Source organism: Sinocyclocheilus rhinocerous, unplaced genomic scaffold (genome assembly GCF_001515625.1).
Source record: "Sinocyclocheilus rhinocerous isolate Xijiao unplaced genomic scaffold, SAMN03320098_v1.1 scaffold1296, whole genome shotgun sequence".
Taxonomy (NCBI): domain Eukaryota; kingdom Metazoa; phylum Chordata; class Actinopteri; order Cypriniformes; family Cyprinidae; genus Sinocyclocheilus; species Sinocyclocheilus rhinocerous.
The window spans coordinates 457,103-482,434 of NW_015659405.1; the positions used below are offsets into that span (position 1 = coordinate 457,103).

The 25,332-nt window shown below is 37.1% G+C and overlaps 3 protein-coding genes across 5 annotated transcripts in view; all 3 read right to left on the reverse strand.

Moving 5' to 3' along the window:
• The window catches only part of LOC107723850 (polypyrimidine tract-binding protein 1-like), a 26,352-nt gene extending 13,158 nt beyond the window's left edge, over nucleotides 1-13,194 (reverse strand). Inside the window, exons 1-7 of one of the 3 annotated variants that reach the window (XM_016532571.1) lie at nucleotides 13,121-13,194; nucleotides 12,585-12,635; nucleotides 11,188-11,218; nucleotides 4,315-4,375; nucleotides 4,052-4,224; nucleotides 1,308-1,454; nucleotides 607-762 (exon numbers count right to left, since the gene is read on the reverse strand). In XM_016532571.1, the coding sequence (XP_016388057.1) occupies nucleotides 607-762; nucleotides 1,308-1,454; nucleotides 4,052-4,224; nucleotides 4,315-4,375; nucleotides 11,188-11,218; nucleotides 12,585-12,635; nucleotides 13,121-13,128 (627 nt within the window). In that variant the 5' untranslated portion in view covers nucleotides 13,129-13,194. The remainder of the gene's footprint in view (nucleotides 1-606; nucleotides 763-1,307; nucleotides 1,455-4,051; nucleotides 4,225-4,314; nucleotides 4,376-11,187; nucleotides 11,219-12,584; nucleotides 12,636-13,120) is intronic. The other 2 variants (XM_016532570.1, XM_016532572.1) reach the window with 2 other exon arrangements.
• A 2,689-nt stretch (nucleotides 13,195-15,883) lies between these two features.
• Nucleotides 15,884-18,638, reverse strand: LOC107723852 (uncharacterized). The gene is made up of 3 exons (XM_016532573.1): nucleotides 17,887-18,638; nucleotides 16,973-17,099; nucleotides 15,884-16,810 (listed from the first exon to the last, which is right to left on the reverse strand). The coding sequence occupies exons 1-3, from the start codon at nucleotides 18,459-18,461 to the stop codon at nucleotides 16,070-16,072; spliced, it is 1,443 nt and encodes a 480-aa protein (XP_016388059.1). The 5' UTR covers nucleotides 18,462-18,638; the 3' UTR covers nucleotides 15,884-16,069.
• A 4,045-nt stretch (nucleotides 18,639-22,683) lies between these two features.
• Nucleotides 22,684-24,483, reverse strand: LOC107723836 (thymic stromal cotransporter homolog). Its single transcript, XM_016532550.1, has 2 exons — nucleotides 23,532-24,483; nucleotides 22,684-22,787 (listed from the first exon to the last, which is right to left on the reverse strand). The coding sequence occupies exons 1-2, from the start codon at nucleotides 24,481-24,483 to the stop codon at nucleotides 22,684-22,686; spliced, it is 1,056 nt and encodes a 351-aa protein (XP_016388036.1).
• Nucleotides 24,484-25,332: the final 849 nt, after the last annotated feature.

Consider the following 25,332-nt stretch of genomic DNA (forward strand, 5'->3'; position numbering starts at 1 on the left):
ATACATTTATTACAGTATTTATTAATCTTTGTTAATGTTAGTTAATGAAAATACAGTTGTTCACTGTTAGTTCATGTTAATTCAGTGCATTAATGTTAACAAGCACAACTTTTGATTTTAATAATGCATTAATAAATGCTGTAGAAGTATTGTTCATTCTTAGTTCATGTTAACTAAAGTAGTTAACTAATTAACCTTATTGAAAAGTGTTACCATTATGCCTTGTAATGCACTTTATAATGCATGTTCTCAAGAATTGTAACCACAGTTGTACTACTTATCTATTACACCTTTAGAAAGCATAATGCATTAAAACACATGACAAACAAACCTTCTAATACTATAATGCATTTAAAATTTTGTTATAATGAAAATATATTATGCATTACAATGAACATTATGACTAACTTTGTAATGCATTATACATAAAGTCTTTAATTAAAGTGTTACCAGAATGTCCTAATTTATGTATTGGAAATTAACCAAAGTCTTAAGGGTTTGAAACAAAATGAGTGTGAGCAAATGACGACAATTTTTATCTTTGGGTGAACTATCGCTTCAAGTAAGAAAAGAACAGCACTGCAGAGAACTAGAGGAAGTGTATACCTGGTGCAGGACATCTAGGGTCACGGGGTAAAAGAGGTTTTCAACGATGACCCTTAGGACAGGGCTGGGGCCAGCCATACCGGACGGGTCAATGGCACCTAGAGTCATGCTACCTGTCTGGACAGCATTCACCGCCTGCAGTGCTGCCTGTGCCCTCTGTAGACACCAAAAATGACATGCATTAGATTTAAATTAGCATTCTTTCAATTCCATTTTATTGATTTTACATCTATCCATATGTGCCTTTTTATGTCTGAAAATGCATGAGTAAAATTTGTAGACGGATTATTTTGAACAAAATCAAGTATGGAGTAAACTCTGTAGGCTACGTTTCTGTGTTTACTCAAACAGAACAAAGCAAAGCAAATTAAGCAATCCTCCAAATGAGTGCTGATGGGCTGCAGATGTGGAATTCACTGCTAAAGGCCTTTAGCGGCATATAAACTGTGTTTAGAAAGGAAAACGGGCAGAGTGGAAAATGCAAAAAACAAGATGCGCAGAAGAGAGCAAACCAGACCCTCCGCTCGTATCAATCATCACAGCTGCTGCAAATAACTCGTTATAAATTTCTGCTGTCTTTATTTGCGTAAAAACATATACAAAATGAATCACCATGTCAGAAATGTGGAATGAAGCCTCATAAAGCCCCATACGTGATGCATGTGCTGGCCGGGGATGGAAACTGAGAGAGAAGCACATACCACTTGGTTTGGTGAGTTGTCTGTTTTCAGCTCTTTGTGGTTTGAGTACTGCATGAAGATGGGATGATTTCTGATGACGGGCGTTACGGAGGAGTAGTAAGTAACCATCGTCTGGGCTACTTCTTCGGTATTCATTTCCAAGAAAGCCTGCGCAAAAATGCAGATCATGCAATTTGCCTTAAGCCCGGAAAATGTTCCACGCAAGCACATAAAACAAAAGCTTCTACCTAAACCAGCTCAGTTTTACAGACACTACCTATTTTTTTTATTTTTTTTTCAAGTCTCTTCTGCTCACCATGGCTGAATTTATTTGGCCAAAAATCTAGTAAAATAAGTAATATTGTGAAATATTAGTGTAATTTAAATGAGCGGTTTTCTATTTTAATATATAAAAAAAATTAATTTATTCAATTATTCTTGTGATGCAAAGCTGAATTTTCAGCATCATTACTCCAGTCTTCAGTGTCACATGATCCTTCAGAAATCATTCTAATATGCTGATTTGCTGCTCAAGAAACATTTTTTTATTATCAACTTTGAAAACGTTTGTGATGCTTAATATTTTTGTGGAAATAAGTGACATTTATATAAATACTTTTTTTTAAATTTCAAAACAACACAATTTATTTGAAATATAAATTTTGTCTAACAAATGTCTTCACTGTCACTGTTGATCAATGTAATGCATCGTTGCTGAATAAAAATATTTTCCATAAAAACAAAATTTGTTCGTGTTATTCTAGTCTTCATGATATATTATAGTTTTTATTAATAGTTTGAATTAGTTTATTTAATATTTCATTTTTATTTCTTTTAAGTTGTTTTTATTTCAGCTTTAGTTTTAACTATTTTAATTCAAGTTAAACTAAATGAAAATTAGAAATGTTTCCTTGGGAACTAGCTGTATCAAAATAAGTTGAAGTTTTTTACATTTTATTTCAGTTTCAGGGCTCCAGACTGACTAAAAAATTTATTGATTGATTTGCGAGTGAAGTTTTTGTTGAGGTCGCCACTGGCAACTACAGAAATGTACATGTTATGGTTTAAAAGTGTGCATGCAATGACTTTTTTTCTAAATGTTTTGCGATCACATCTTTTGTTATGTTGACGTAATAAACTGAGACGATGCGCATCAAAGTTTTAGTGGAAAAAAAAGACTTTTAAACAGTCCTCATCTCTGCTGATGGCATGCCTGCTGAAAGCAGCTTCAGTTGTGATGGCATGAGAGAGCAGAGACGCGCGAAGTCGCAGTCTCTATTTCGTGCGCAACTTGAACAAACTACAACAGGTAAATCTGTCAGCTGTGTGGACATTAGCAATATCGTTAACAGTTCTCATTTAGAATCAATACTGATATGGCTTCTTGTTATGAAGATCTTTAGTCTAAATGCTGTGTTCTGTTAATGCGTGAACTTCATATTACTTGTAGCGCACTTGCTGTCCAATAATCGCATTAAGCTTTGTTACATTTAAATAAAGTATCAGCTTTAAAATTCTGCCAAATTCATAACGAAATTCAAACAATAAATACCGTTTTGGCGCTCTTTAATGAGGCCTGAGCGATCACTTTAGCGCCTCAGTTCAAGCGACACGTGAACCTATCATATCTTTCTCTTTACTACTATAGTACGAAATAAACATGAATGGACATCAAAACGTATATAAGATACAGTACAACTTACTGAAATGTCTCATGTAATCGCTCATTCGGTGTTTCAAAATGCTGAAAACGAGTAAAGCTTGTAAACAATGCCACGTAACAATACATTTACCTCAGAATAACCATTCAGTGTCCATAAGCTCATCTGTCAGCCAGAAAAAATAACTAGAAATAGGAACAACTATAGTGCTAAATTTATGCACTATATTGCATATTCATATTTTTACTTAACCTGTTGACATGAATTTTACCTTTAGCTGCTTGCATTCTTTAACACCTCCTATATAATTGCATGTTACTAATGAAGAAAAACAGCCTGGATGTGTGCAGGACACATGACAACATTTATAGGATGCATTAATTAGGAGCCCAAACTATACTCAATAGCCAAGTGATGCTGAAATAATTATGGTCCGCGATATTGGCACAGATTCTGTGTAATAAACAATTCCTTGTGACTGTATATAGTTCTCAAGTTGGAAAAGACTTTTAGTTCCCAATTTAAGTGAACCTTAGTTCCCAGGACATCTACAAGATGGATTAAAATGCTGATAAAGACAAGAAAAGATGAGACATAAACACATGACAGTATGACTGAAATGTTAAGTGTTAAAAAAATATATAATAATAATACACATTTATTCAGTGGCACCTAAAAAAATAATTTGGCGCCTAATTTTGTTTCTTATAGGAGCCAATGGCTACTTAATTGATTTTTTTTTGTCTGGAGCCCTGAGTTTAGTTACTATTTATTTTATTTCAAGTAACAAATGTTTATATGGTTTTAGTTTTAATTATCTATAATAACCATGATTTGTTATAATACAACGCATTCTTAACAACACACTCACAAACAATAATCTCTAGCCAAAGAAATACTACAATCTGACAGTAACATGTCGCTAAGATAAACTCTTATTACTCAATACAAAAACAATAACGCAAATACTGGGGACTGTGGTAATATTTTCCTTTAACTTTGTATATGAAAAATCCAAAAGTTTTTGGTGGACTAGGTTAAGTCAACCTTGTCTCCAATTTCGAGCTAATGCTGAGAATGTCATGAGTGGAGAGGGACTGATACCTGGTTCTTTCCCTTCAGCATGAGCAGGTTGGTGACTTTGCCAAAGGGAAGGCCGAGGGAGATGACCTCCGCTTCATTGATGTCATTGGGCAGCTTGCGGACATGTATAACTCTGGACGGGACGGCAGGACTTCTGATGTCGCCTTTGAACTTCTTGCTGTCGTTGCCGTTGGCTGCGGAGAAAGCAGATGATGAGGATGGATTGCTGGGACAAAACTAACCACATCTGAGAAGGAAATGAGTAAAGAGCAAATAAAGCCTACCTGCTGAGCTCATGATATAAGGCCCGCTGGAAACACAGGAGAACAGCTCGTCAGATCCTCTCTGAAAAAATTAAAATAATAAAAAATGTTTAAATAAAACCAAAGAGAAAAGCTCTAGGCCAAACAGTGTCCAGCAACATTGTCATTTTTACAAGGTTTAGACAGTCAGGTCTGATGTTTACAAACTTAAACAGCACACTTGAAGAGGAAAACTATGATGATAAACTAATCCAACCTTTAGCCTGAATGGATGTCCAAATAAGGACAAGTTTACATCAGAAAACTCTGAACGCAGAAAATGGACAATGTTACATTCAGTTTTCCTGTGCGGGTGAGGTCAGAGATCAACCACAAGACATCCCCCACCAGAAACCTATGAAGAAAGATCTCAGTAGACCATGGGGAGAGGGGCGGTTTTACATTTCCGGGTCGTCAGCCAATGAGTGTCCAGACTGAATCTTGCATTTGCGCGTTCACATTTTCTTTGTTTAAGGAAGGAAAGAACATGTCCATGTGAAGGACCAGGACATTTATACAACTACACCTCTGTGCATAGTATCAAACACCACATTTTAACCCAGCTTAAAGGCACAGTTCACCCAAAAATGTCATCATTTACCAACCCTCTACGGACACATTGGCAATTGAAGCGCCATTGGCTAGTAATTTTTTTAGTTTACTCGCCAGACTGATATATATATATATATATATATATATACACAAATCTACTAATAAGAACAATATAAAATGCACTAAGGATTCATGAATATTAATAATGTTGTGTGCGTTCGCTCGAACTGATTTGCTGAAATCAAAACAGGGATGATAAGTGAGTGCCAGCCAATGAGATTGCCATTTGCGCATTAGTCCCGCCCACTACTGGAGAAAGTGCCATTTCTTAAAAGCTGAAGAACTCCAAAGGAGCGCTGTTATTTTGACAGCTCACCCTCAGGTTGTTCCAAACCTGTATGAGTGTCTTTCTTCTGTTTAACATAAAAACATATTTCAAAGAATGAACAGTTGCCGATCTCCACTGGCTTCCATAGTATGGAACAAAATCATATGGAAGTCAATGGGAACCAGAAACAGTTTAGTTACCCACATTCTTCAAAATATCTTCTGTGTTTAGCAGAAGAAAGAAATTAATCCAGGTTTGGCACAGGGTGAGTAAATAACAGAATTTTCATTTTTGGGTGAACTACCCCTTAAAGTCAAGATTAACAAAAGTTAATACATCACAGTTCTGCAAATAACACGAGTCTATGTCTCATTTAATCTGGACAATCAAAAGCAAATATTTGTTCTGATTATCCACCTTCTGAGTGCAGACATTCGAGTAACGGAAGATGCCTGAATTAAGATTGTCCGGTCACAGCTTATGACTAAAGCAAGAATGAATTAACTGAATTCAGCAGAAACTCCATGCAACCACACAGGCCTGCCCTCCACATATTAAAATTCCACAGTTAAGCGACTCAATGAGAACCACATGTAAACTAGAGGGGGGTGGCTACACAACAGGCATCTGGTACAACACACTAAGCTAAGAAACAATCGTTTAAAGGGTTAGGCTACTGCAAAACAATCTAAACTTAAACATAGAACGTAAAGCTCTGAACTTAAAGTTGCCCGTTACCCTAAACTGCCAAAGAATTGACAACAAGCTTGCAAGATTTATAGCAATAATGCAATAACAATGGTTAAAGTGCTTATGTTAATGTTTCTGTACTTAAAAGATTATGTACATGATCGGCAAGCTGTCTAAATTAACCTTGTAGCAGTAGGACTACTATTCTAGCCAAATGAATTTCTGCTTTTGTGTTTGCTTTTGTTAATTATTTAGAGATTACTTTGCCCCATGTAACCGGTACTTTGCAGATAGGTATGTTGCATGTATATTGTTATGCGTGTTATTTGCTCTATTTTAATAGTTAGATTACCTTCTAACACTCACTTAAATCTTAAACACACTAACAAAATGTAATCTTGAGAAAATCTCAATACAAATATCCTTATTTCATACTGTACATTATAATGTTGTCATGCCTAAATTAACCTGAAGCATTAAAAAAAAAAAATGTACATAGCCCCACAAAAAAAAAAAAGATATCGTGGCCATGGATTATGATTTTTCCTTGGTTTCCTACATTAAAACAAGGGAACAAATAACTACAATGTGGCAACAATTCCACTACATTAAACCTAGGGAATAAATAAACGTAACAATTTGACTAAAATGAGTAAATTGATGAATAAATTGTGAATTGAAGGGAATTAATTCTTAATTTGAGGCCACAATTTCATTTGCGGTGCTCTGTAGATTTTAGTGCTTTTATTTTTCATTTATTTAATATCAGCCATAGCATTAAATCATTATCAGCTTCCCGGTGCACAAACTTAACCCATAGACTTTCATGGTAAGTGCATTACAATAAAAACACAATTTTCCATGTTTTACAAATGGAGGATTCAAAATCAATTTCTGAGATAAACAACTGTACATTATAATGTTGTCATGCCTAAATTAACCTGAAGCATTAAAAAAAAAAAAATGTACATAGCCCCACAAAAAAAAAAAGATATCGTGGCCATGGATTATGATTTTTCCTTGGTTTCCTACATTAAAACAAGGGAACAAATAACTACAATGTGGCCACAATTCCACTACATTAAACCTAGGGAATAAATAAACGTAACAATTTGACTAAAATGAGTAAATTGATGAATAAATTGTGAATTGAAGGGAATTAATTCTTAATTTGAGGCCACAATTTCATTTGCGGTGCTCTGTAGATTTTAGTGCTTTTATTTTTCATTTATTTAATATCAGCCATAGCATTAAATCATTATCAGCTTCCCGGTGCACAAACTTAACCCATAGACTTTCATGGTAAGTGCATTACAATAAAAACACAATTTTCCATGTTTTACAAATGGAGGATTCAAAATCAATTTCTGAGATAAACAACAGCATGTTACATATGCCGCTGATAAGAGTTTAACTTGCACTGAACCCGGAACATTCTTTCAAAGCTTCTAGAAGGTGTCAGACAGCACTATCTCTGTGCATTTAACAGTTAATTGAGCATGACAAACACAAACATTCAACGTGTTAACTTTTTGTTGGGTGTGGCATGATGGGGTACTTGGTTAAACAGATTAAAAGGTGTCAAAGACGGGGGGAGGGGCAAAGACTGCAACAATTCACAACAAACCAAAAAATGGGGCCGTTACCACAGCAGCTCCGATTATAATGTGCTCACCATGGAGACCTTGTGTCTGCGCTGCAGGTAACTGAAACCCAACCCTGACCTGAATACACAAGACCCATTATCTCCATACGCCCAGGTGTGCCTTTCACCCACAACTACTGTTCAAACTTGAGCCATTACCATACTAACCATACAGGTTATGAGCACAGCACTAGACCTCAGTTTTACATAATAATAGCAACCACCAAAAAGTAATCATCCCAGCAGAGACTCTATACACACGTCACTGCACCGATTGACACATAAATATCTGGTCAGAACCCATTTAGAAAGAAAAAAAAAACACATGTGGCCAAGTATGGTGTCCCATACTCGGAATTTGTACTCTGGATTTAACCCATCCAAGTGCACACACACAGCAGTGAGTAGTGAACACACACCCCGGTAGCCATTTTTGCTGCAGCGCCCGGGGAGCAGTTGGGGGTTCGGTGCCTTGCTCAAGGGCACTTCAGTCGTGGTATTGAAGGTGGAAGAGAGCGCTGTACATTCACTCCCCCCACCTACAATTCCTGCTGGTATTGAGACTCAAACCCGCAACCTTCAGGTTACAAGTCCGACTCTCTAACCATTAGGCCACAACTGTCCCATCTGCCTTTTTCTTTTGTAACATAACATTTCTGAGTAAAATAGGTTATTTAATGAGAAAGCGTGTATGACAGGGCTTGATTTTCTCCTTGAGAATTGATTGGATTGTGAAACAGACAAGAATTGAGCTTGACTGAATGCAAGTTTGCTAAAACAAAACCTCCTAAATAGCTGTTTGGCTATTGGTTATCATTATTGTGGCCTAAGTGATGTCATCAGACAAGGAAAGTCGTTTTAGGGCATGCTGCATTTACATTTTGATGAAAGATATTAAAATAGTAGAACAGCATGCACTAATAATTACAACAACAAAAAAACACGTACAGAGAAGAGGCAAAAATGTCAATTTTGATTTCATGTTAAAAGGATACACCCCGGAAGCTTAAGATTCTTGTCTATTGGGTTAATTTATACCGCACTTAACAAGCTGACAATCCACAATAGTTAAAACAAGGTGGGACTAGAGTGAATCGTCGGCTTGCTGTAAATCAGCACCTGCGACCCACAAGCTTTCGACTTGCATTCTTTACGAGATACCGAGAACAAGAAAGAGAGACTGATAGCATCAAGCGAACCCCCAAGTGACCCATTAGCACCTCCCCCAGCCATCTTCCCTCTGATCAGCACTGCTGAACAAACACAAGAGCTACATGTGTGTGCTGAGTGATGAGGCAAACATATTTGCATTTGATGAATAGACTGCATTCATCTCGTCATATCAATAGCCAAAACCAATCTCTGAGGAATGTCTCTGAAATGGGTTGAATCATTAGGCTGAGGTAGAAAGTGCACGGAAACAATAAAATGCTTGTCACCCATGTTCACAAAGACAAATAGACTTACCTGAAGATCATCTAATATGCCATAACATCTGATGACCAATTTTAAAATATTAAATTATAACTGAACATCTACATTTCTTAACGCCTTTGATCTTGTGCATGAATTTTCAGTTCATTTTAAATAAACAAAACCTCTTTTGTGCTGATAACAAAGGTAGTGTGGCCATAAAAAATAAAATTAACCAATAATAGGGCCCAATGTTCAAGATAAACATCAAGTTTCGACCTTTATTATTTCTTGCTATTTGGTTTCACTCAGACATGCAGTTTTTTTTTTTTTAGATTAATTTTTTGACATTTTTGCCTTTATTATGGCAAAAAGTAGCTTGAAAAGAAGCGAAGTGGAAGAGCAAGGGGTACAGGTCCGGCAAAGGTCTGCAAGCCGGGACTCGAACTCGGGACACCTGAAGAGCGCTGCCCACGAGGCTATTGGCACCACAACTGCAGTTTAAATTAGCCCAATAGATGAGAAAATGATAAGCTTCCTGTTACCAGTTAGCATGAAATCAACATGGACCCCTTTTTTCACTTCTTCTATGTTAATTTATTAGTTTTTTTTATTGTGAATAATTACTGCACGTCATTCCACTATTTTAATCTTAAATGTAAATGCAGCATGCGTTAAAACGACTTTCCTCGTCTGATGACATCACTTAGGTTACGTCCACACGAAGCCAGAGCTTTCCCTATCCGATCTTTTTTTTTCCCCTCGTCTCAAAAAATATCTGCATCCACACAAAACCACAAAACTGACACAAAACGCTGTAGTATACATGCCAGACCAGCATGTGGCGCTGTAATTCTGCCACAGAGATACACTAAAAACAAAGAAGACTTAGACTATGCGTATAAACCTTGCGCGCGGGAAAAAAACGAACATGAAACAAAACATTTATTAAGCTGTGTTAATGTTAGTTAATAAAAAGACAATCGTTCAGTGTTTGTTCATGCTTTTGTTGCTGTTACGTGACGTAGCGGTGTCTGATTAGGGGCGAGACGTGGGCTGATGATGTCATCTTTTCAGAAAACATACGGATTTGTTTTCCACATGAAAACACAAGGGTGGCGTTTTCAGATTTATCCACTCTGGGACCCGGTTTAAAAAAATATCGGTTTCACTCTCCCAAAACGCCGGATCCGTGTGGAAGAAACGCCTATACAATACAAAATGTATGTGTATACAGCTAAATGCTGTAGCCTTAGGCCACAATAATGATAACCAATAGCCAAACAGCTATTTAGGAGGTTTTGTTTTTAGCAAACTTGCATTCAATCAAGCTCAATTCTTGTCTGCTTCCCAATCGAATCAATTCCCAATCTAAAACCAAGTCCTAGCCTACACCTTTTCTCATTAAATATGCTATTTCACTCAGAAATGTCATGATACAGAAATAAATTAGGTTCTGAATGGGGTTTCACATTGTCTTTATCCTCAAACTGATCTGAACCTGAGACATAATGCAGAAAAATGTCCCTTACAACTATTTCAAATCCAAAACTAGGAAATCTCTCAGAACCAACTTTTTCAATTAGCAATCAGCTCTTAAATCAGTGCCCGTCCCTGTACTGTGGTAATCATCAGATAAATGCAATGCCTGTAGGTTTCATGCTACAAATGTTACTGCATGACCTGAAGCATGTAACTAACCTAAATGAACCTCATGAATCAGCCTTTTGTTCCACATCCTGTGGGTCCCTCCTCACTAGCCACATACCACAGGAAATAGTCTTTAATGAGGGAACGAGCGGGAGTGTTCATGTTAAGGCTGATCCAGGCAGCAAGTTAGGGATTTCTTAACTATGTGTTTCATAACAGCCAAATATTATGGCATATTATGAACCACAATTTGTTCCTAAAGTTAAATGATAACTTGGAGTTCATAAAAAGTAGAGAAAGCGCAATGTGGCATGGCACAATGCCACAGTGCTTGTTCTAACAAATCTTTGATTCCCTTCGAAATGATTCACCCCGTTGTTGCCAGGATGAATCATGTCTGGAAGGAGTGATTGCACAAGGTGTGGAAGTCACAAAGGCCATGCAAATTCTCAATTCGGAGAGTCCCGGCACACAAACAGTTAAAGGAAGATAAGCAAAACAATCTGCTCTTATTCAACCAACCCAAGAATTATAGCACGTGTAGTAGTGACTGAAGAACTAAAAATAAGATTCTTACCTTTGTACCAACTGCAATATCATGAACAACGCTGTAAAAGTAAACAGAAATGGAAGAAAAAAAATTAGAGAATGAAACCAGAAACAATAAATAAATAAATGCATGAAAAGAAAAACAGAACAGAACCATTTTGACCCCATGCATTTTTCTAAAACAGTCCCAATGAAACCAAAGGTAAAGAACAATGTTTCATGCAAAGATATGTATTATGTAATTTAAGCATCCAGCCTATTTCTGTAAGTCAAAACGTGAAATTAATATCCTCGACCTAAATATTAACTGTAATTAATATTTATGTATGGCTAAAGAGTGTAATATTTTATTTGGCTCATGTTGGTTAAATGCTTTTCCCATTAAAGGAATAAGCAGTTTGAGACTAGACTGCGTAATCTAGATCCTTCCCACAGATCTCCCTTAGAGCAAGAAATATGAGTGGTATTTTGGGTCAGTGTATGGTTGAAGATTAACCCCCACATCCTGTTTCACATGAACTCTCAGTAAATGCTTTGAAAAGCCCTCATATCAACACGGCGCAGCATGAAAGCTTTTATGTTTGAAACAATGGATAGAAAAAGAAACTGACTGTGCCAAAACAAAGTCCTGATACATTTTCCCCGAGAGGGAAAAACCTTCATGCAAATAAATGAGAATTCAAACAAGGGGGTCCTATGGACTGGGGTCATTTTGTCACAATAGCTGGGGTGTGGTTTTAGTTTCTGTGTATCATCTTAGATGGTGCATGTCCAGTGCCTCTGTCTAGTTCATCCATGTCTATCAAACAGACTCACTGGCCAACATTTAAAACCATTTACCATGTTAACCACAGTTTCCACCACATTACAGTAGTTAGTATCTGTTAGCGCTATGCAGTTTTAGCCACCACGAGGTTGCTATTCAGCAAACAGGGTCTAAAACTTCAAAAAAAGTAAATATTTGTGAAAGGAGATGCATTTGAGAAAATGTTGTGTGTCAAACTCACAAGTTGAACTAAATTCCCTATAAGTTGTTTTATTTATGTATTTCTATTTATATTTCGTTTGTCATTTTGTACCCCAAAATCACCAACAGAACAGTCTAAATAGCCTACAGTTTAAACCTCATATTTTTGCAATGCTGTAGCAATAAACATTAAATGAACAACCTAAAAATAGAATTTGCGCCTCTATTGCTTAAAAAAAAGTCAAGTCACACCAATGTGAATCATATTCAGGAAATTAAAATGGCTAAGTAACTACTGTGTTTTGGTGGAAACTATGGCAACCGTGGCGATTTCTGTATGCGAAGCACCATAATACACTGATATTTCACTCATCTAAATTTAATGTAATCTATGGGCGTGTATAAAAGGAAAATAAAAAAACACCAACTATGAGCTGTGAAATTTCAGATGGACTTACTCGATTTCTGCGTAACTTGATCCCATAGGATACAATTCAGTCTCTAGGCGGCTGTACAGGGAAAAAGATGTCAATGCCATCACACAACCTACCTATTCAATTGACTTATATTCACTTTGCTAATAGTTTTCTGGTCAGAAAGAAAAACAGAACTTTTGGGGCTTGATTCCCTATATTTATAAGTTTCAAAGAATGTTGCTCTTTACTTTCTGCTCAAACTTTAATCACTGCATATACGAAGCAACAAGTCCTCTCGGTGGAAATCTTCCTAGTTTTGCAGAAAAAACTGCCTTATTTAGGCTGCAAAACACGGATAAAAAAAGAAAAAACTAAATGTGACTATCAAAACAGCGAGTATCAGGCAGAAACCTGACTACGGGTTTGCTTAATCGCAACTGGTGATGCGAGCGCCCGCGCTAACCAATCTAACAAAAAAAATGCTTTACAGTTGGTAAACGTACGGGTTTATTCGTGCAGCGCTTATCGCCGGGCCAGCCTAACTTTTTTTCCATTCATAATAACGTAGCATCACTTACCCGTCCATTGCACACCGAGGAACAGCAGCTCTGATCCGCAACTTTGTTGCTTGGCTGAGTTTTCTTAAAGCGCCACAAAATGGCGGAGCGCGTTGAGCGGAGCCTCAGCGATGAGCTCGGTGATTGGTCAATCCCGGAAAACAGTGGGCGTGTAAGACACGAGGAGGACTGTGATTGGATTAAACGAGTTGAAAGCAAAGGGCGGTTACAGTTGAGGAGGGAGAAAATTCGTGTTGCGCATCCTAGTATTGTTCTGCGTCTTTGAAGAATAGACTAGTCACTTAGGAAACAGGGTTTTTTGTTCAAACCATGGATTAACGTGTTATTTTGTCAGTGAAACAGTAACTTTACTTGATGAAATAAGTGTATGATATCTAAAATATCACTATTAACCTAATAAAGCACACTTTTTTATAGTTCATAGTCTCTAAAGGTGTACTCAATGGATTTTAGACACAACAACAACAAACTGAAAGCTCATATAACCGCACAGATAGCACACATACGTCTGCAAGATGTCTGTTAAAGATTGCTTCATCTGGAAAGCATCTGCTGTGTCCAAACATCTGATAGACGTCTCTAAGATGTCAGTTTTACATACAATCTAAATCATAAACATCTTAAAGACATCTTCTAAATGTCTATTTGACATCTGTTAGGAAACGTCCTATAGACGTATTGCAGATGAGCAAACCCTCTAAAAAAAATATGTCTTGCAGACGTCAAATAGACGTCTTCTTGATGTACATGTGCTATCAGGGCGGCTCCATGAATATTTCAGGTTGCAGTGGTAGCAGAGATCCATTACGTCTGATTAGGGACTTGATTGCAGTTTCCACAACATAAAAGTATTTTTTATATGTGTATATGTAAATAAAATACATGAAGGTTTTAGCGTCACTAATACTGACCAAAATAGAGCAATGATGAAGGATGAACTTCATCTTGTGCTTTTCAGACAAAATAACTGGCCTTTGGTACTTTTTGTTGTTGCACATTGTAGAGACCGTCTCCTGTTCAGACACTTATTTAGTTGGATTGCTGTCAGTTAGATTTAAGTGCCCCTGGCATCAAAGGCCCCATGATCTCCTTGATGTCTCAAAGCCTCTGGAGTCTCTTGTGACCACCTGGCTCTTTACTGTCATTTCACTCTGTTCGCAGACAAAATAGTTTTGGTTTGGTGAAACCATGTTGTATCCAAGAAAATGGATACTTGTTTCTTTTATAGAAATAGAAATTTTTAATTTAAGCCTGCTAAAGAGTTTACAAGCTTGAATGTCTTGTCCAGAAGGACTATGGGACAAGGAGAGCTCTGGAATCAGGTATCATCATCAATAATTACCTGTTTTCACACTCAGGAAATTACTTTTTCCCTGTGCCACACCTGCTTAAAGCTAAATAATAGATGGGGGGCTGCAACAGAAACTGAGACTCATTGTCTCCAAGGTAGCCAACCAAATGTATCATGTGACCTGACCAGGTAAATAATAGGCCAGAGTAGAGGCCGAGCAATCAGATAAGCCTAACTGGGAAGCTTTCAGAGTTAAATAATACAACCAAAGTTGTTTCCAAAATGTTATGTTTTGTAAATAATCCGAATTGGAAATAATTAATAATTAAAGTGCAACAGGTTACATGTGTTTGTCATTTATGTGGATCAGACTGGTTTGATTTTGTTTATGCACAGGATGACATGAGTCTCATCTACAAAGACAATATTTTTTTATATTTCTACCTGCCAAGTTTCCTAGAAATAATAATAACAAAAAAAACTATCAACACTGTTTATAGAAACACTATCAAAGTTATTTATATAGTTCCATTACAGTGGTATAAAGGAAATACATTATATAGTTAAATGTACATGTTTTTACATGTTTACATTTACATGTTGTATTAACATTCAGAAACATTGTATAAAAGTTGGTATTTTACATGTTTACATTTACTCACATTGATGCAGCGTTTTTGTAAACACAAATAACTTTATAAAGCTTTTCCTGTACACCACTGTAAACATAAATATAAATGAATTTAATAGCATCTTTCTGTACACAAGTTATTTACATTTACGTTTCCTTTACAGTGGTGTTATTTATGTTTACAGAAATACAAAGTTATTATTTACAAGTTTATAGAAACATTCTAAAAGTATATTTATATTAAAAGTTACTTATATTTTGTTTACATTTACCTATTTGATCCAGTGTTTTTGCAAACATATATAATTTTATAAAGCTTTTCCCATACACCACTGTAAACATATAAATTTAAATAACTTTGATACCATGTTCCTGTAGACAAGTTATTTACATATTTCTATTAAATAAGCGTAAACATTATGTATACAAAAACACTTTTAAAGTTCTCTATACTTTACATACTTGCATTTTTCTATCGATGCAATGCTTCTGTAAACATAAATTGATAAAGTTTTTCCTGTACACCACTGCAAACATGTAAATATAAATAACTTTGACACTGTGGTTCTGTGCATACATTATTTATATTTGCATGTTTCCATTACAGTGGTGTAAGGAAACACATTATAAAGTCATTTATTTGTATACAGAAACACTATCAAAGGTATTTATATTTACGTTTATAGAAACATTGAATAAAAGTTGTATTTTACATGTTTACATTTATCTATTTGATATTTTTGTAAACGTATAATTAACTTTATACATATTTTCCTGTACACCACTGTAAACATAAATAACTTTGAAAGTTATTTATATTTACGTTTACATTATAGTGGCATACAAGAAAAAAAAATGTATAGAATAATTTGAATGTTTACAGAAACACTACGAAAGTTATTTATATTTTCATGCTTACAGAAACATAGTACCAAAGTTATTTATATTTGGATGTTTATGTTTATCTATATATTTACATTTACAGTCCTTTGATCCATCCTCCAACAGCAAATGTTTTGTCTAGTCTTTAATCATTTGCCCAGGCTTTTAACAAGGGGCCATTCTGGTAGTTTATAAGGAGGCAAGCAACAGTGTATAGCTGGTTGATGGTCCCAGTGTCGGAAAGAGGCATGACCGTTTCCAACAACTTGTGTTGCATCACCCTGCCTATGAGACGCTCAATGTGGACCCTCAGCCGAGCAATGGACTGGGTTTCCCTCACTTCATCAGCTGGCATCTGTTCCTTCTTTAACAGATAGGCAGGTCGGTAAACTTTGCATGGTACACAGTCATCTATAAAAAACCCTTTGTTGACCATAATGGCCATTTCAGGTTTCAGGAGTGACACAATCCCAGACTGCTTCAGAAGCTCCTTGTCACTGACAGATCCTGGATACACAGATGACACAAAAGTGACTGCACCATGCGGTGCCATGCCAATTAACCCCAAGTAGGTGCAATGGGACCCTTCACCTTGAAGCAGGAGAGAGGATGGAGCTTGGCAACGCAGCTCTATGCAATCAATCACTACATGTGTGTCTGGATAGTCCTGAAACTCCTTTGGCATGTGAGCCTTGACCGTCTCCTCAAACATCCAGATGCGCACAGATCCAAGAATGGCGTAGAGAAAATTGGCCCAGCTTGTAATGATTCGATTCACAGAGGACTGATGGATATTGAATCTGTGGGCCAGATCTCTCTCGGTTAGACCAACTGAAAGATGGACCATGAAGAGGAAAAACTCATCTATGGGCTGCAGGGATTGACACTGTTAACAAAATTGTGAAAAATGTTCTTTATAATGTCTGTTTACATAGCAAAAGTAATACTATTAACAAAAAATTCTTTCCCTATTCCCCCCACTTAAAATCTGTAATTTATAACATAAATGATAAATGAATTATAAATTACGTAAAAATTAATTATTTACAGATGTACTGCCTGATGATCCAACTTCACTGGTTGTGGCTACCATGGATCTGGTCAAACGAACCATGCTGTGGGACGCAGGCTCAATGAGTCTCCAGAACGCCATCAAGTGGTTGTAAGTGGCAAACCTACAAGAGATGCAGGACCACAACAAGTGTGATGAACAACCACCAAGATGTAGCTCATTTTTTGTTTAGAGTGCACTAAAATTTAAGGCTTGTGAACCCTTGTTTAAAAAGGACACTTTAGCATACTTAACCTAAATAATACGTTTAGTAAGTACTTGTTACTTGCACATTATTTACAATTAAATAGTGTAGTTTAAATTATATTAAATGCAATGAGATGAACTTAAGATAGCTTTTTTGATCCATTTAAGCAGGACTCGAATACATACTGTGCGCAATTTCATAATGTAAATAAATTGTCTTTGAAATATGATTAACATTTACTGACAAGTATTTATGTTAAACTAAATATACTCATATATATATTCATGGGGATAAACAAGTGAAAAATAGAATCAAATAAATAAACAAGCCATACCAAAAAAAAAAAAAGTTTTAAAGTTCTTTAAAAGTAGTTCTTTAAACCATGACAAAAAGATTAATAAAACAATAATTTGATCAATTAAAGTTTAAAAAGTCGACATGATTACAAAGCGCACTTTTTATTTGTTCCTAACTGAGTTAAGAAACAAGTGCCCTCTGTAAGTACACTTAAGTGGTCTTTTATTTTATTGATATTATAATATCTGCAAGTATATGGTTTTTATACACTTTGAAATAAACTACAAGTGCACATTCAGTACAATTACTTGAATACTACTTAAATGCTTAAAAAACATGCATTATTTAGAGCATGAAAATGTTATGAACACATTTTAAAAAATGCTGTTCAGGTTTTAGAGCTTACCTAGTGTAAAACCGTATGTCATCGTCAGATGCAGCAAATCGGCCCAAACAAAATCTCTGAAGGACAGCCAACTCTGCCACGCGTCTCTTCAGGCGCTCGACCTCCTTTCGGAGATCCTCGGTCTGATCCGAAGCCACTTCATCATCCTGGACAAGAGATGAGCAATAATCATGCTCCTGATGCTGGAAGAACTTAGGCACAGGATCTTCTTTGAAAGGAGAGGAGACGCGTCTCTTCTTCCATAACCCGGTGCGCTTTGGTGGTAAAGTGGAGTCGCTCCACATCAACAGCGTGGGCACGGCGCCCTTCTTCAGCAGTCGGCGTGCCGTGGGAGTCGAGGGCTCAAAAAAATCATCACCCTTGAAGTGTCGACTGCAGACTCTTGTGTTAGGACTGACCTTATAATCCTCACGCCGGATATTGTGAAGCCACTTTTTGCGTGTTTCTTTGTTCAAAGGGAAACTATGGAAACTAATCACAGAATTAAACCTTGAGGACATTTTACAGAACGGGACACAGCAATAGCGAGATGATGCACCTTCACGCCTTAGGTATTTAAAGGTATTTGAACTCATTACTAAAACGTTATGTTTTAATATACTACAATGGTAACGTTGTTAGTAATATAATAATATCTAAATTTGTTTGTGGTCGACAGTTAATCGAAATATGTCAGAAAGAGTTAACCACTACCACACTGTTTCCTATCGGTGAATACTCTACCGGAAGCTCGCATAGACACTGAACTTTTAGAGGAAATACGTAGGCAGTACGCATATGGCAAGCCGTTTTAGCATTTAATGCCCTTGGCTCCAGTAGTACTAATTTAATTTTGACTAGTAAAATTCCAGATATCTGTTCTGCAATTTTGACTCATTGACTTGTCATAATACACAGTATAAATAATATTATCAGATGTCTATAAATGAGTTTTGACGACTAGAAATTGTAACATAAAGTCAACTATAATTTGTACTTTGTATCTCTAATTGAATTCTCACTAGTAAAACATAAAATTTGAGATGTCTCTTATATATGTTTATATTTGATATATTTTAAATTTAAGATCTCGTTAATTCCTCATCATTAAAGATGTTAAAAATACTTTTTATGTATCCAAAAGTAACATATGACTAATCAAAATAAAGTTGTAGATTTCTTGAATAGGATTCTTGACTATTGTCAGAACTTGTCTAGAGATATTTAGAATAGGGCTGTGCGATATGGACAAAAAAAACCTATCGCGATTTCTTTGATCAATATTGCGATTTCGATTTTAATCACGATTTTGACACACACAGACATGCTTTACAGTCATTAATGCATTCAGTGTGAATTTGAAACATATTTCCAAAAGAAAACCAATTAGAGCTTTATCAAAAAGCTGTAACATGTCTCTAGAACAGACATAAGGCAAAATAATCACTAAGTAAAGGTGTAACAAAATGTCTCTAGAATAGACATATGGCAGAAAAAAATAAAATAAAAAATCCTGTGCCCAGGGATTTTTTTTGCCATGCACTGGTCATAGAGCTCTTTGTGGCGTTGCCTCAGATGTTGAACTAGATTTGTTGCGCCAAGTTCACGCGTACTCCGTCTGCAGTGCGTATACAGTAGGTGTATGCGGTGCAGAAGCAGAAATTTCCCAGTAATACAATCTTTCATAGACATATTCACGTTTAAACTCAATAAATATAACTTTGTTTAACTGCCACCACGAGTGCCATCTATTATTGCCTTGTTTATCTAAAAGTGCACTTTTCCTTGTTTTAAATCTAGCCAAAAACCCATGTGTTGACTGTGAAACAGTGGACTTTAATTATATGCATTTATGGTGTAATTACTAAATTTCCGTGTCAATCCATGTTAATTTTTACCACGTATAATGCGCTGTCACTTTAATTCAGCGCCTGCAGCACAGCAGAAATAGACTCCGCGCGGAAACGATCGCAGCATGACTGCTGCAGACGCATCGCTCCTGAAGCGCACTGCCGGACCGCAATCGCGCGCAGTGTGAACGCTCTGATCCGTTAACATGGGCGCGGAAAAAATACGCACCACAGATGGAGTGTGTGAACCTGGCGTTACGTTTGTATGCCCGCCCGGTCTGTTCTGTTCTCGTGCTCCATTTAGGCGCGCTGCATTCTGATTGGTTCAGATAGCATACTGCGGGAGGTCGGGGCGCGGAAAATCATGCTATAAAGCGATTTAGAAATCGCGCAAGCTCAAATCGCGATTTTATGACTATTTCGATTAATCGCACAGCCCTAATTTAGAACTGGAATTCTTTCTAGTCTCATCTCATTTAAAGTCATCATGAAATGGAAATTGTGATGTTTTTTTCCCCCATTGTGACATTACTTACTGAAACGGCTGAAAATAAAACTGAACAGGAGTCAGGACTTTGTTTGTCCTTCAGGAACAAACAAAGATTAGATTGTTTCATTAAATTAGAATTGCAGCTATATTAAATTATCATTCTGACTATTCAAATTATATTTATGACTCACTAAAATACTTCTTTCTAGTCTCATCTCATTTAAAGTAATCATGAAATGGAAATTGTGATGTTTTTCCCCCCATTGTGACATTACTTACTGAAACGGCTGAAAATAAAACTGAACAGGAGTCAGGACTTTGTTTGTCCTTCAGGAACAAACAAAGATTAGATTGTTTCATTAAATTAGAATTGCAGCTATATTAAATTATCATTCTGACTATTCAAATTATATTTATGACTCACTAAAATACAATTGTAATTATCTAAAACAGTGGTTCTCAATTCCAGTCCTTACGTACCACCGCTCTGCACATTTTGTATGTATCTCTTATGACTTCAGACGTTTGTTCTATTCGACTGTAAGTGCCCTGTGAAGTGGACGTCACAGAATATTCTGTCATGATTCCAGTTCAAAGGGAGCATATATGTTCCAATCAAAGGGCATTAAAATGTGCGAGACGTGACTTTAAATAGTATTTATTTACAGAGGTATATTATGACGCACTTTACACTTCTCTAGTAAGTTTCATCTGTATGAAGATGCTGCAGGCCATGGCGTAGCGCAAATCCGTGAATGAATGTTCCGAAGTGAAGTAAACTTCAACGGATTTCCCGTGCTCATGGAGTAGGGAGCAATAAACACTGTGTAGGGACCCTGTCAATCAGAACACAGTTCTCTTCTAACAAGCTGGTTATCTGAATCAGGTGTGTTAAAAAAGAGAGACATGCAAAATATGCAAAGCGGTGGTATGTGAAGCCTGGAATTGAGAACCACTGATCTAAAACATTAGTCAAACCATTTTTTTTATTGCAAATCCGCTTGCCATAGTAGGCCGTGTATTGACGATTAGATGACACCATGTGGCAGCTGTTGGACATTACACATTAAACACCCTGATGGTAAAACATACCAACATGCATGTCTTTTACTAAATGTTATGTTTTCCTCTTTCAGAAGCAATAATATCAGACTAATTCTGCATTTTGAATAAAGTAAACAATAAGCAGTAAGATCTGTTGCTTTCTGGATCTCTGGAAGACACAAACTCAAATAACGATGAATCCTTATAGAAACTGAAAAAAGTATCCCTACTCTGAACTGAAATTTTAAAAAAGACTTAAAAAGTGAACTGCAGAGCCCCTCTTGCCCAGTGCTGCTACAAAAACGAGCCCACAAGAGAATAGCATGAGTGAGCAGATAACCAATGGAAAATAAGCTCTTTAAAGTAGGTTTATTGAGAATAACACATACAAGAAGCACAGACTATTCACTGTAACAGTAGAAACCATATGCAGAGCTGCTAAAAACATTTGACAAGATAGACACTTCATGTGTCCAGTCCTAAAATGCTAATAATATTTTATATTAAGACCTAAAGCTATTTCCACCATAAACAAGACATATTTTACCAAACTATGTCTCCTGCAAGAAAGCTGGACGGACATTTATATCATACTTTCATTAGTTCTTCAATTCTTTGATGCTATATTATTACGTATTGCACTTTGTATTATTGCAATCAAATTTTATTTTATGCATTAGTTAGTGGAAATCAGACAATAGATATAATGTTATGTGAATATAGCTGATAGAAATATACAGTCCTTAAAGGGACATTAGTCATAGGAGGAAAAAATGTCCATGCTTTTGCATTTGCTTGCAAATCTTTTGCGTTACCTTGAGAAACTTTGCTTTCGCTTGCAAAAATGTTGTGTTCTTTTGCCCGAGTTTCAGATTCTCTTGCAAAAGTTTTGCGAGCAAATGCAAAAGCTTAAAAATTTCCTCTGGGAATGCAACACTTTTGCGAGAGAACGGAAAGGTTTTGCGAGCAATGCAGGGAATGCAGCTCCATACTGAATCAAAATAAGAACAGACACATTTCAATGTAAGTGTTCATCATCACAAATGGATCCAAGTCTCAAGTCTCTGCCACTTCGATAACTGAAAAACAAAACTAGCAGCTGTAAACTGTCTGAAACGAAACCACCAAAAGAACATTTGCTGTTATTTTTTTAACATCAGATTTACATACATGATCGGGACGGCACTGATGTAACTAATGGCACAGGAGAGGAGGAAGCAGAGGCCACTGAACCAGCCGAGAGTTAGTGGGTAAATCGAGGTGAAAAAGACATTAGACAAGAGATCAGTCACAGCCAGAACCAGCTGGAGCAGCCCAAAAACTCGCCCTGCCAAGAGACACAGCAGAGGACTCTCATGAAGTATCATATAACAGGCAGTATGACCTCAACTATATGGCTTGTACTCTGATGAAGCACATTTTAAGTTTTTGTTTCTATGTGGTTGTAACTTTACCATATTGCTGAGGATGCAGATTCTTGGACAGCATGGCTCGAAGTGTTGGCATGGGAACGCAGGCAAACATCATGATTCCTCTAGCTGTTTAAAACAACACATGCAGAAAAATACAAAAACCTTTCACTGGACGAAGCAATAGTATGGATAGAGAACTCTTTTTTTTTGCCAGATACGACGGTTTGAATTTAAAATGACTTCATTTTGAATTTGTTTATTCCAAAACGTGCAACTTCTAGCTTCACAAGAGGTAAATTGATGAACATGTGAATCAATGATGGAAACTCAACAGTTCATTGTAATCGTGAAAACATTTCATATAACCTGGCAGCCACACTGTAAAAAATGCTGGGTTAAATGCAACCCAGCGCTGAGTAAAATAGGGACAAACCCAGCAATTGGGTTGTTTTGACCCAGTGGTTGGGTTACTACCCAGAAGGTTGGGTTAAACATTTAACCCAACCGCTGGGTCAAAACAGCCCAATTGCTGGGTTTGTCCCTATTTTACTCAGCGCTGGGTTGCATTTAACCCAGCATTTTTTTAGAGTGCATGCAAATACACTATGTCTACATTACAGAAAAAGTGCCGATGAACTGAAATCACCAGCAAACATGTACGTTGGAATTCAGCGATCTCTATTGAGATGTGCTGCTCAAATAAAAGTGTAATACAGTCAGCCAGTATGTTTTATTTCATGCAGTTTGCGCTGTTTGCTGTGACTAAATCTGCGGAAAAAAAACATGCAAGTTGACATTCTCTTGAGTTGTGCTTATGTAAAAGTGCAATAAAGATCAGTGCTGCCAAGTCCACGGCAACACCAAACTCACCCAGGAAGTAGACCCAGCTTTCTACAGCGAATGCCATGATTGCCATCCCAGTACAGTTGGACACAATACCCAGCAGAGTGAGGGCTGTGTCTCCCAACACACTGAACAGACTCAGGACCCCTAAGAAGCTACTGAGATACATGGCACTGGTGGCGGCCCTGCCATATCCGGCCCAAACTGAGTCCCAGTTCAGAGGGGGCTTTAGCACATAGAGCTGGAGCACATTTTCTGCCCCGACCATGCCTAGCATGAACAACATCATGGCTGTCATCAGCATGCCTATAGAGACTCGATCCATCATTTTCCCACTTTCAGATTCAGACAGCAGCGGCTCACTCTCGGACAGGGAACGCCTCGAGTCAGTGAGGGCAAACACAGAGTACAGTAATGCCACAATGCTGACCAGAATTGCTGTCAGGAGGAGAATTGATGGTCCCATCTGGTACAGATATCCAGACAGAAGACCTCCCACGACCCCTGCGATCCCAAAACAGAAGTCCACGATGTTGAGTTTAAGAGTGCGTTTGCCCTGCTCTGAGCTGAGAGATGCCAGAGCAGCCACCCCGGCCCAAAACATCGGCCCGCCTCCGCTCAAACCATGCAGCAAAGAACCCAAGTACAGAAACTCCAGAGGAACCTCACAGTACATGAAGATGACAAGCATGAACATGCCCAAAACCGAACCCATTTGAGAGGCCACCAGGAAGACTTTAGGTCCATGACGGTCTGCCATACGGCTCAGTGGTATAATGGACAACATGGCTGCCACAGAAGACAACACACTCTGAATAAGAAGAAAGCGTGAGGATAACGCCTGTGCCCGATCACTGTCTCCTGCTGTTGCCTTCAGTGACTGGTTGTACACAGTCTGTGTGAGGGCCATCTCAAAGAAGGACGTTCCCAGTTTATTGATGACAACCACCGGCTCCACCAAAGTCAGAATGTCCCCCATTTGATTGGCAGACTGGGAGCTTGAGGCTGTGATTTTTAACCTTTAAGGCAAAAGATAAGCCGTATTAATATGTGTGTGTGTATATTTGGAATAATTAAGATTTTTTTATTGTTTTTGAAAGAAGTCTCTTATGGTCACCTTGGTTGCATTTATTTGATAAAAAATACAGTAAAATGGTACTATTGTTAAAAGAATTGTTTTCTAGTTGAGTCCATTTAAAATGTAATTTATTCCTGTGATGCAAAGCTGGATTTTCAGCAGCCATTACTCCAGTTTATTTCTAATTATTTATAATCATTCTTATTATTATCAGAATAACAACATGCAGTAAACGGTAAAACTGTTTGCACTACAAACCAGAGTGTTCATAATTAAGACAATACATTAAAATAATATGGTAAGACACACCAATTTGCAATATCAAGCAGCAAAACGAGCTGTTTTGTACAGCTAAAAATAGCTGGAAGCTGATGAGACCGGAAGCCAGAGCTATAACATTTACAAATGACTACGGGGCTGTAGAATGCTTGAATCTGATTGGTTGACGAACGTTCTCAGCGAACGTACTTCCAGGCCGGTCTTGACCACATTACATGTCCATACTTCGCCAAATTATTTCAGTTATTTCAATGGTCCTTACAGCCTAAAACAGTAAAAGAACCAAAACCCACAACGACATTGGCCAAGCAAATAAATATAGCAAACAACAGGATAAAAATGACAAATTATTTCCATGTTTTTACCACAAAGTTACATTTTATTATGTACGGAAAGCACTCTCTTTCTCCCGCTCTCGCTCCCACCAGGGCTGGACTGGGACAAAAAAATCTGCCCTGACATTTTTTGGTC

Excerpts from the sequence above, each read along its gene's own strand:
- LOC107723836 (XM_016532550.1), bottom strand. The coding sequence starts at position 24,483 with ATGGGGGACATTCTGACTTTGGTGGAGCCGGTGGTTGTCATCAATAAA. Across the intron at positions 22,788-23,531 it reads AAGCTGGGTCTACTTCCTGG|CTAGAGGAATCATGATGTTT; the intron begins GTGAGTTTGGTG and ends TGTTTTAAACAG.
- LOC107723852 (XM_016532573.1), bottom strand. The coding sequence starts at position 18,461 with ATGAGTTCAAATACCTTTAAATACCTAAGGCGTGAAGGTGCATCATCT. Across the intron at positions 17,100-17,886 it reads GACATACGGTTTTACACTAG|GTTTGCCACTTACAACCACT; the intron begins GTAAGCTCTAAA and ends CATCTCTTGTAG. Across the intron at positions 16,811-16,972 it reads GATCATCAGGCAGTACATCT|TGTCAATCCCTGCAGCCCAT; the intron begins GTAAATAATTAA and ends TTTTGTTAACAG.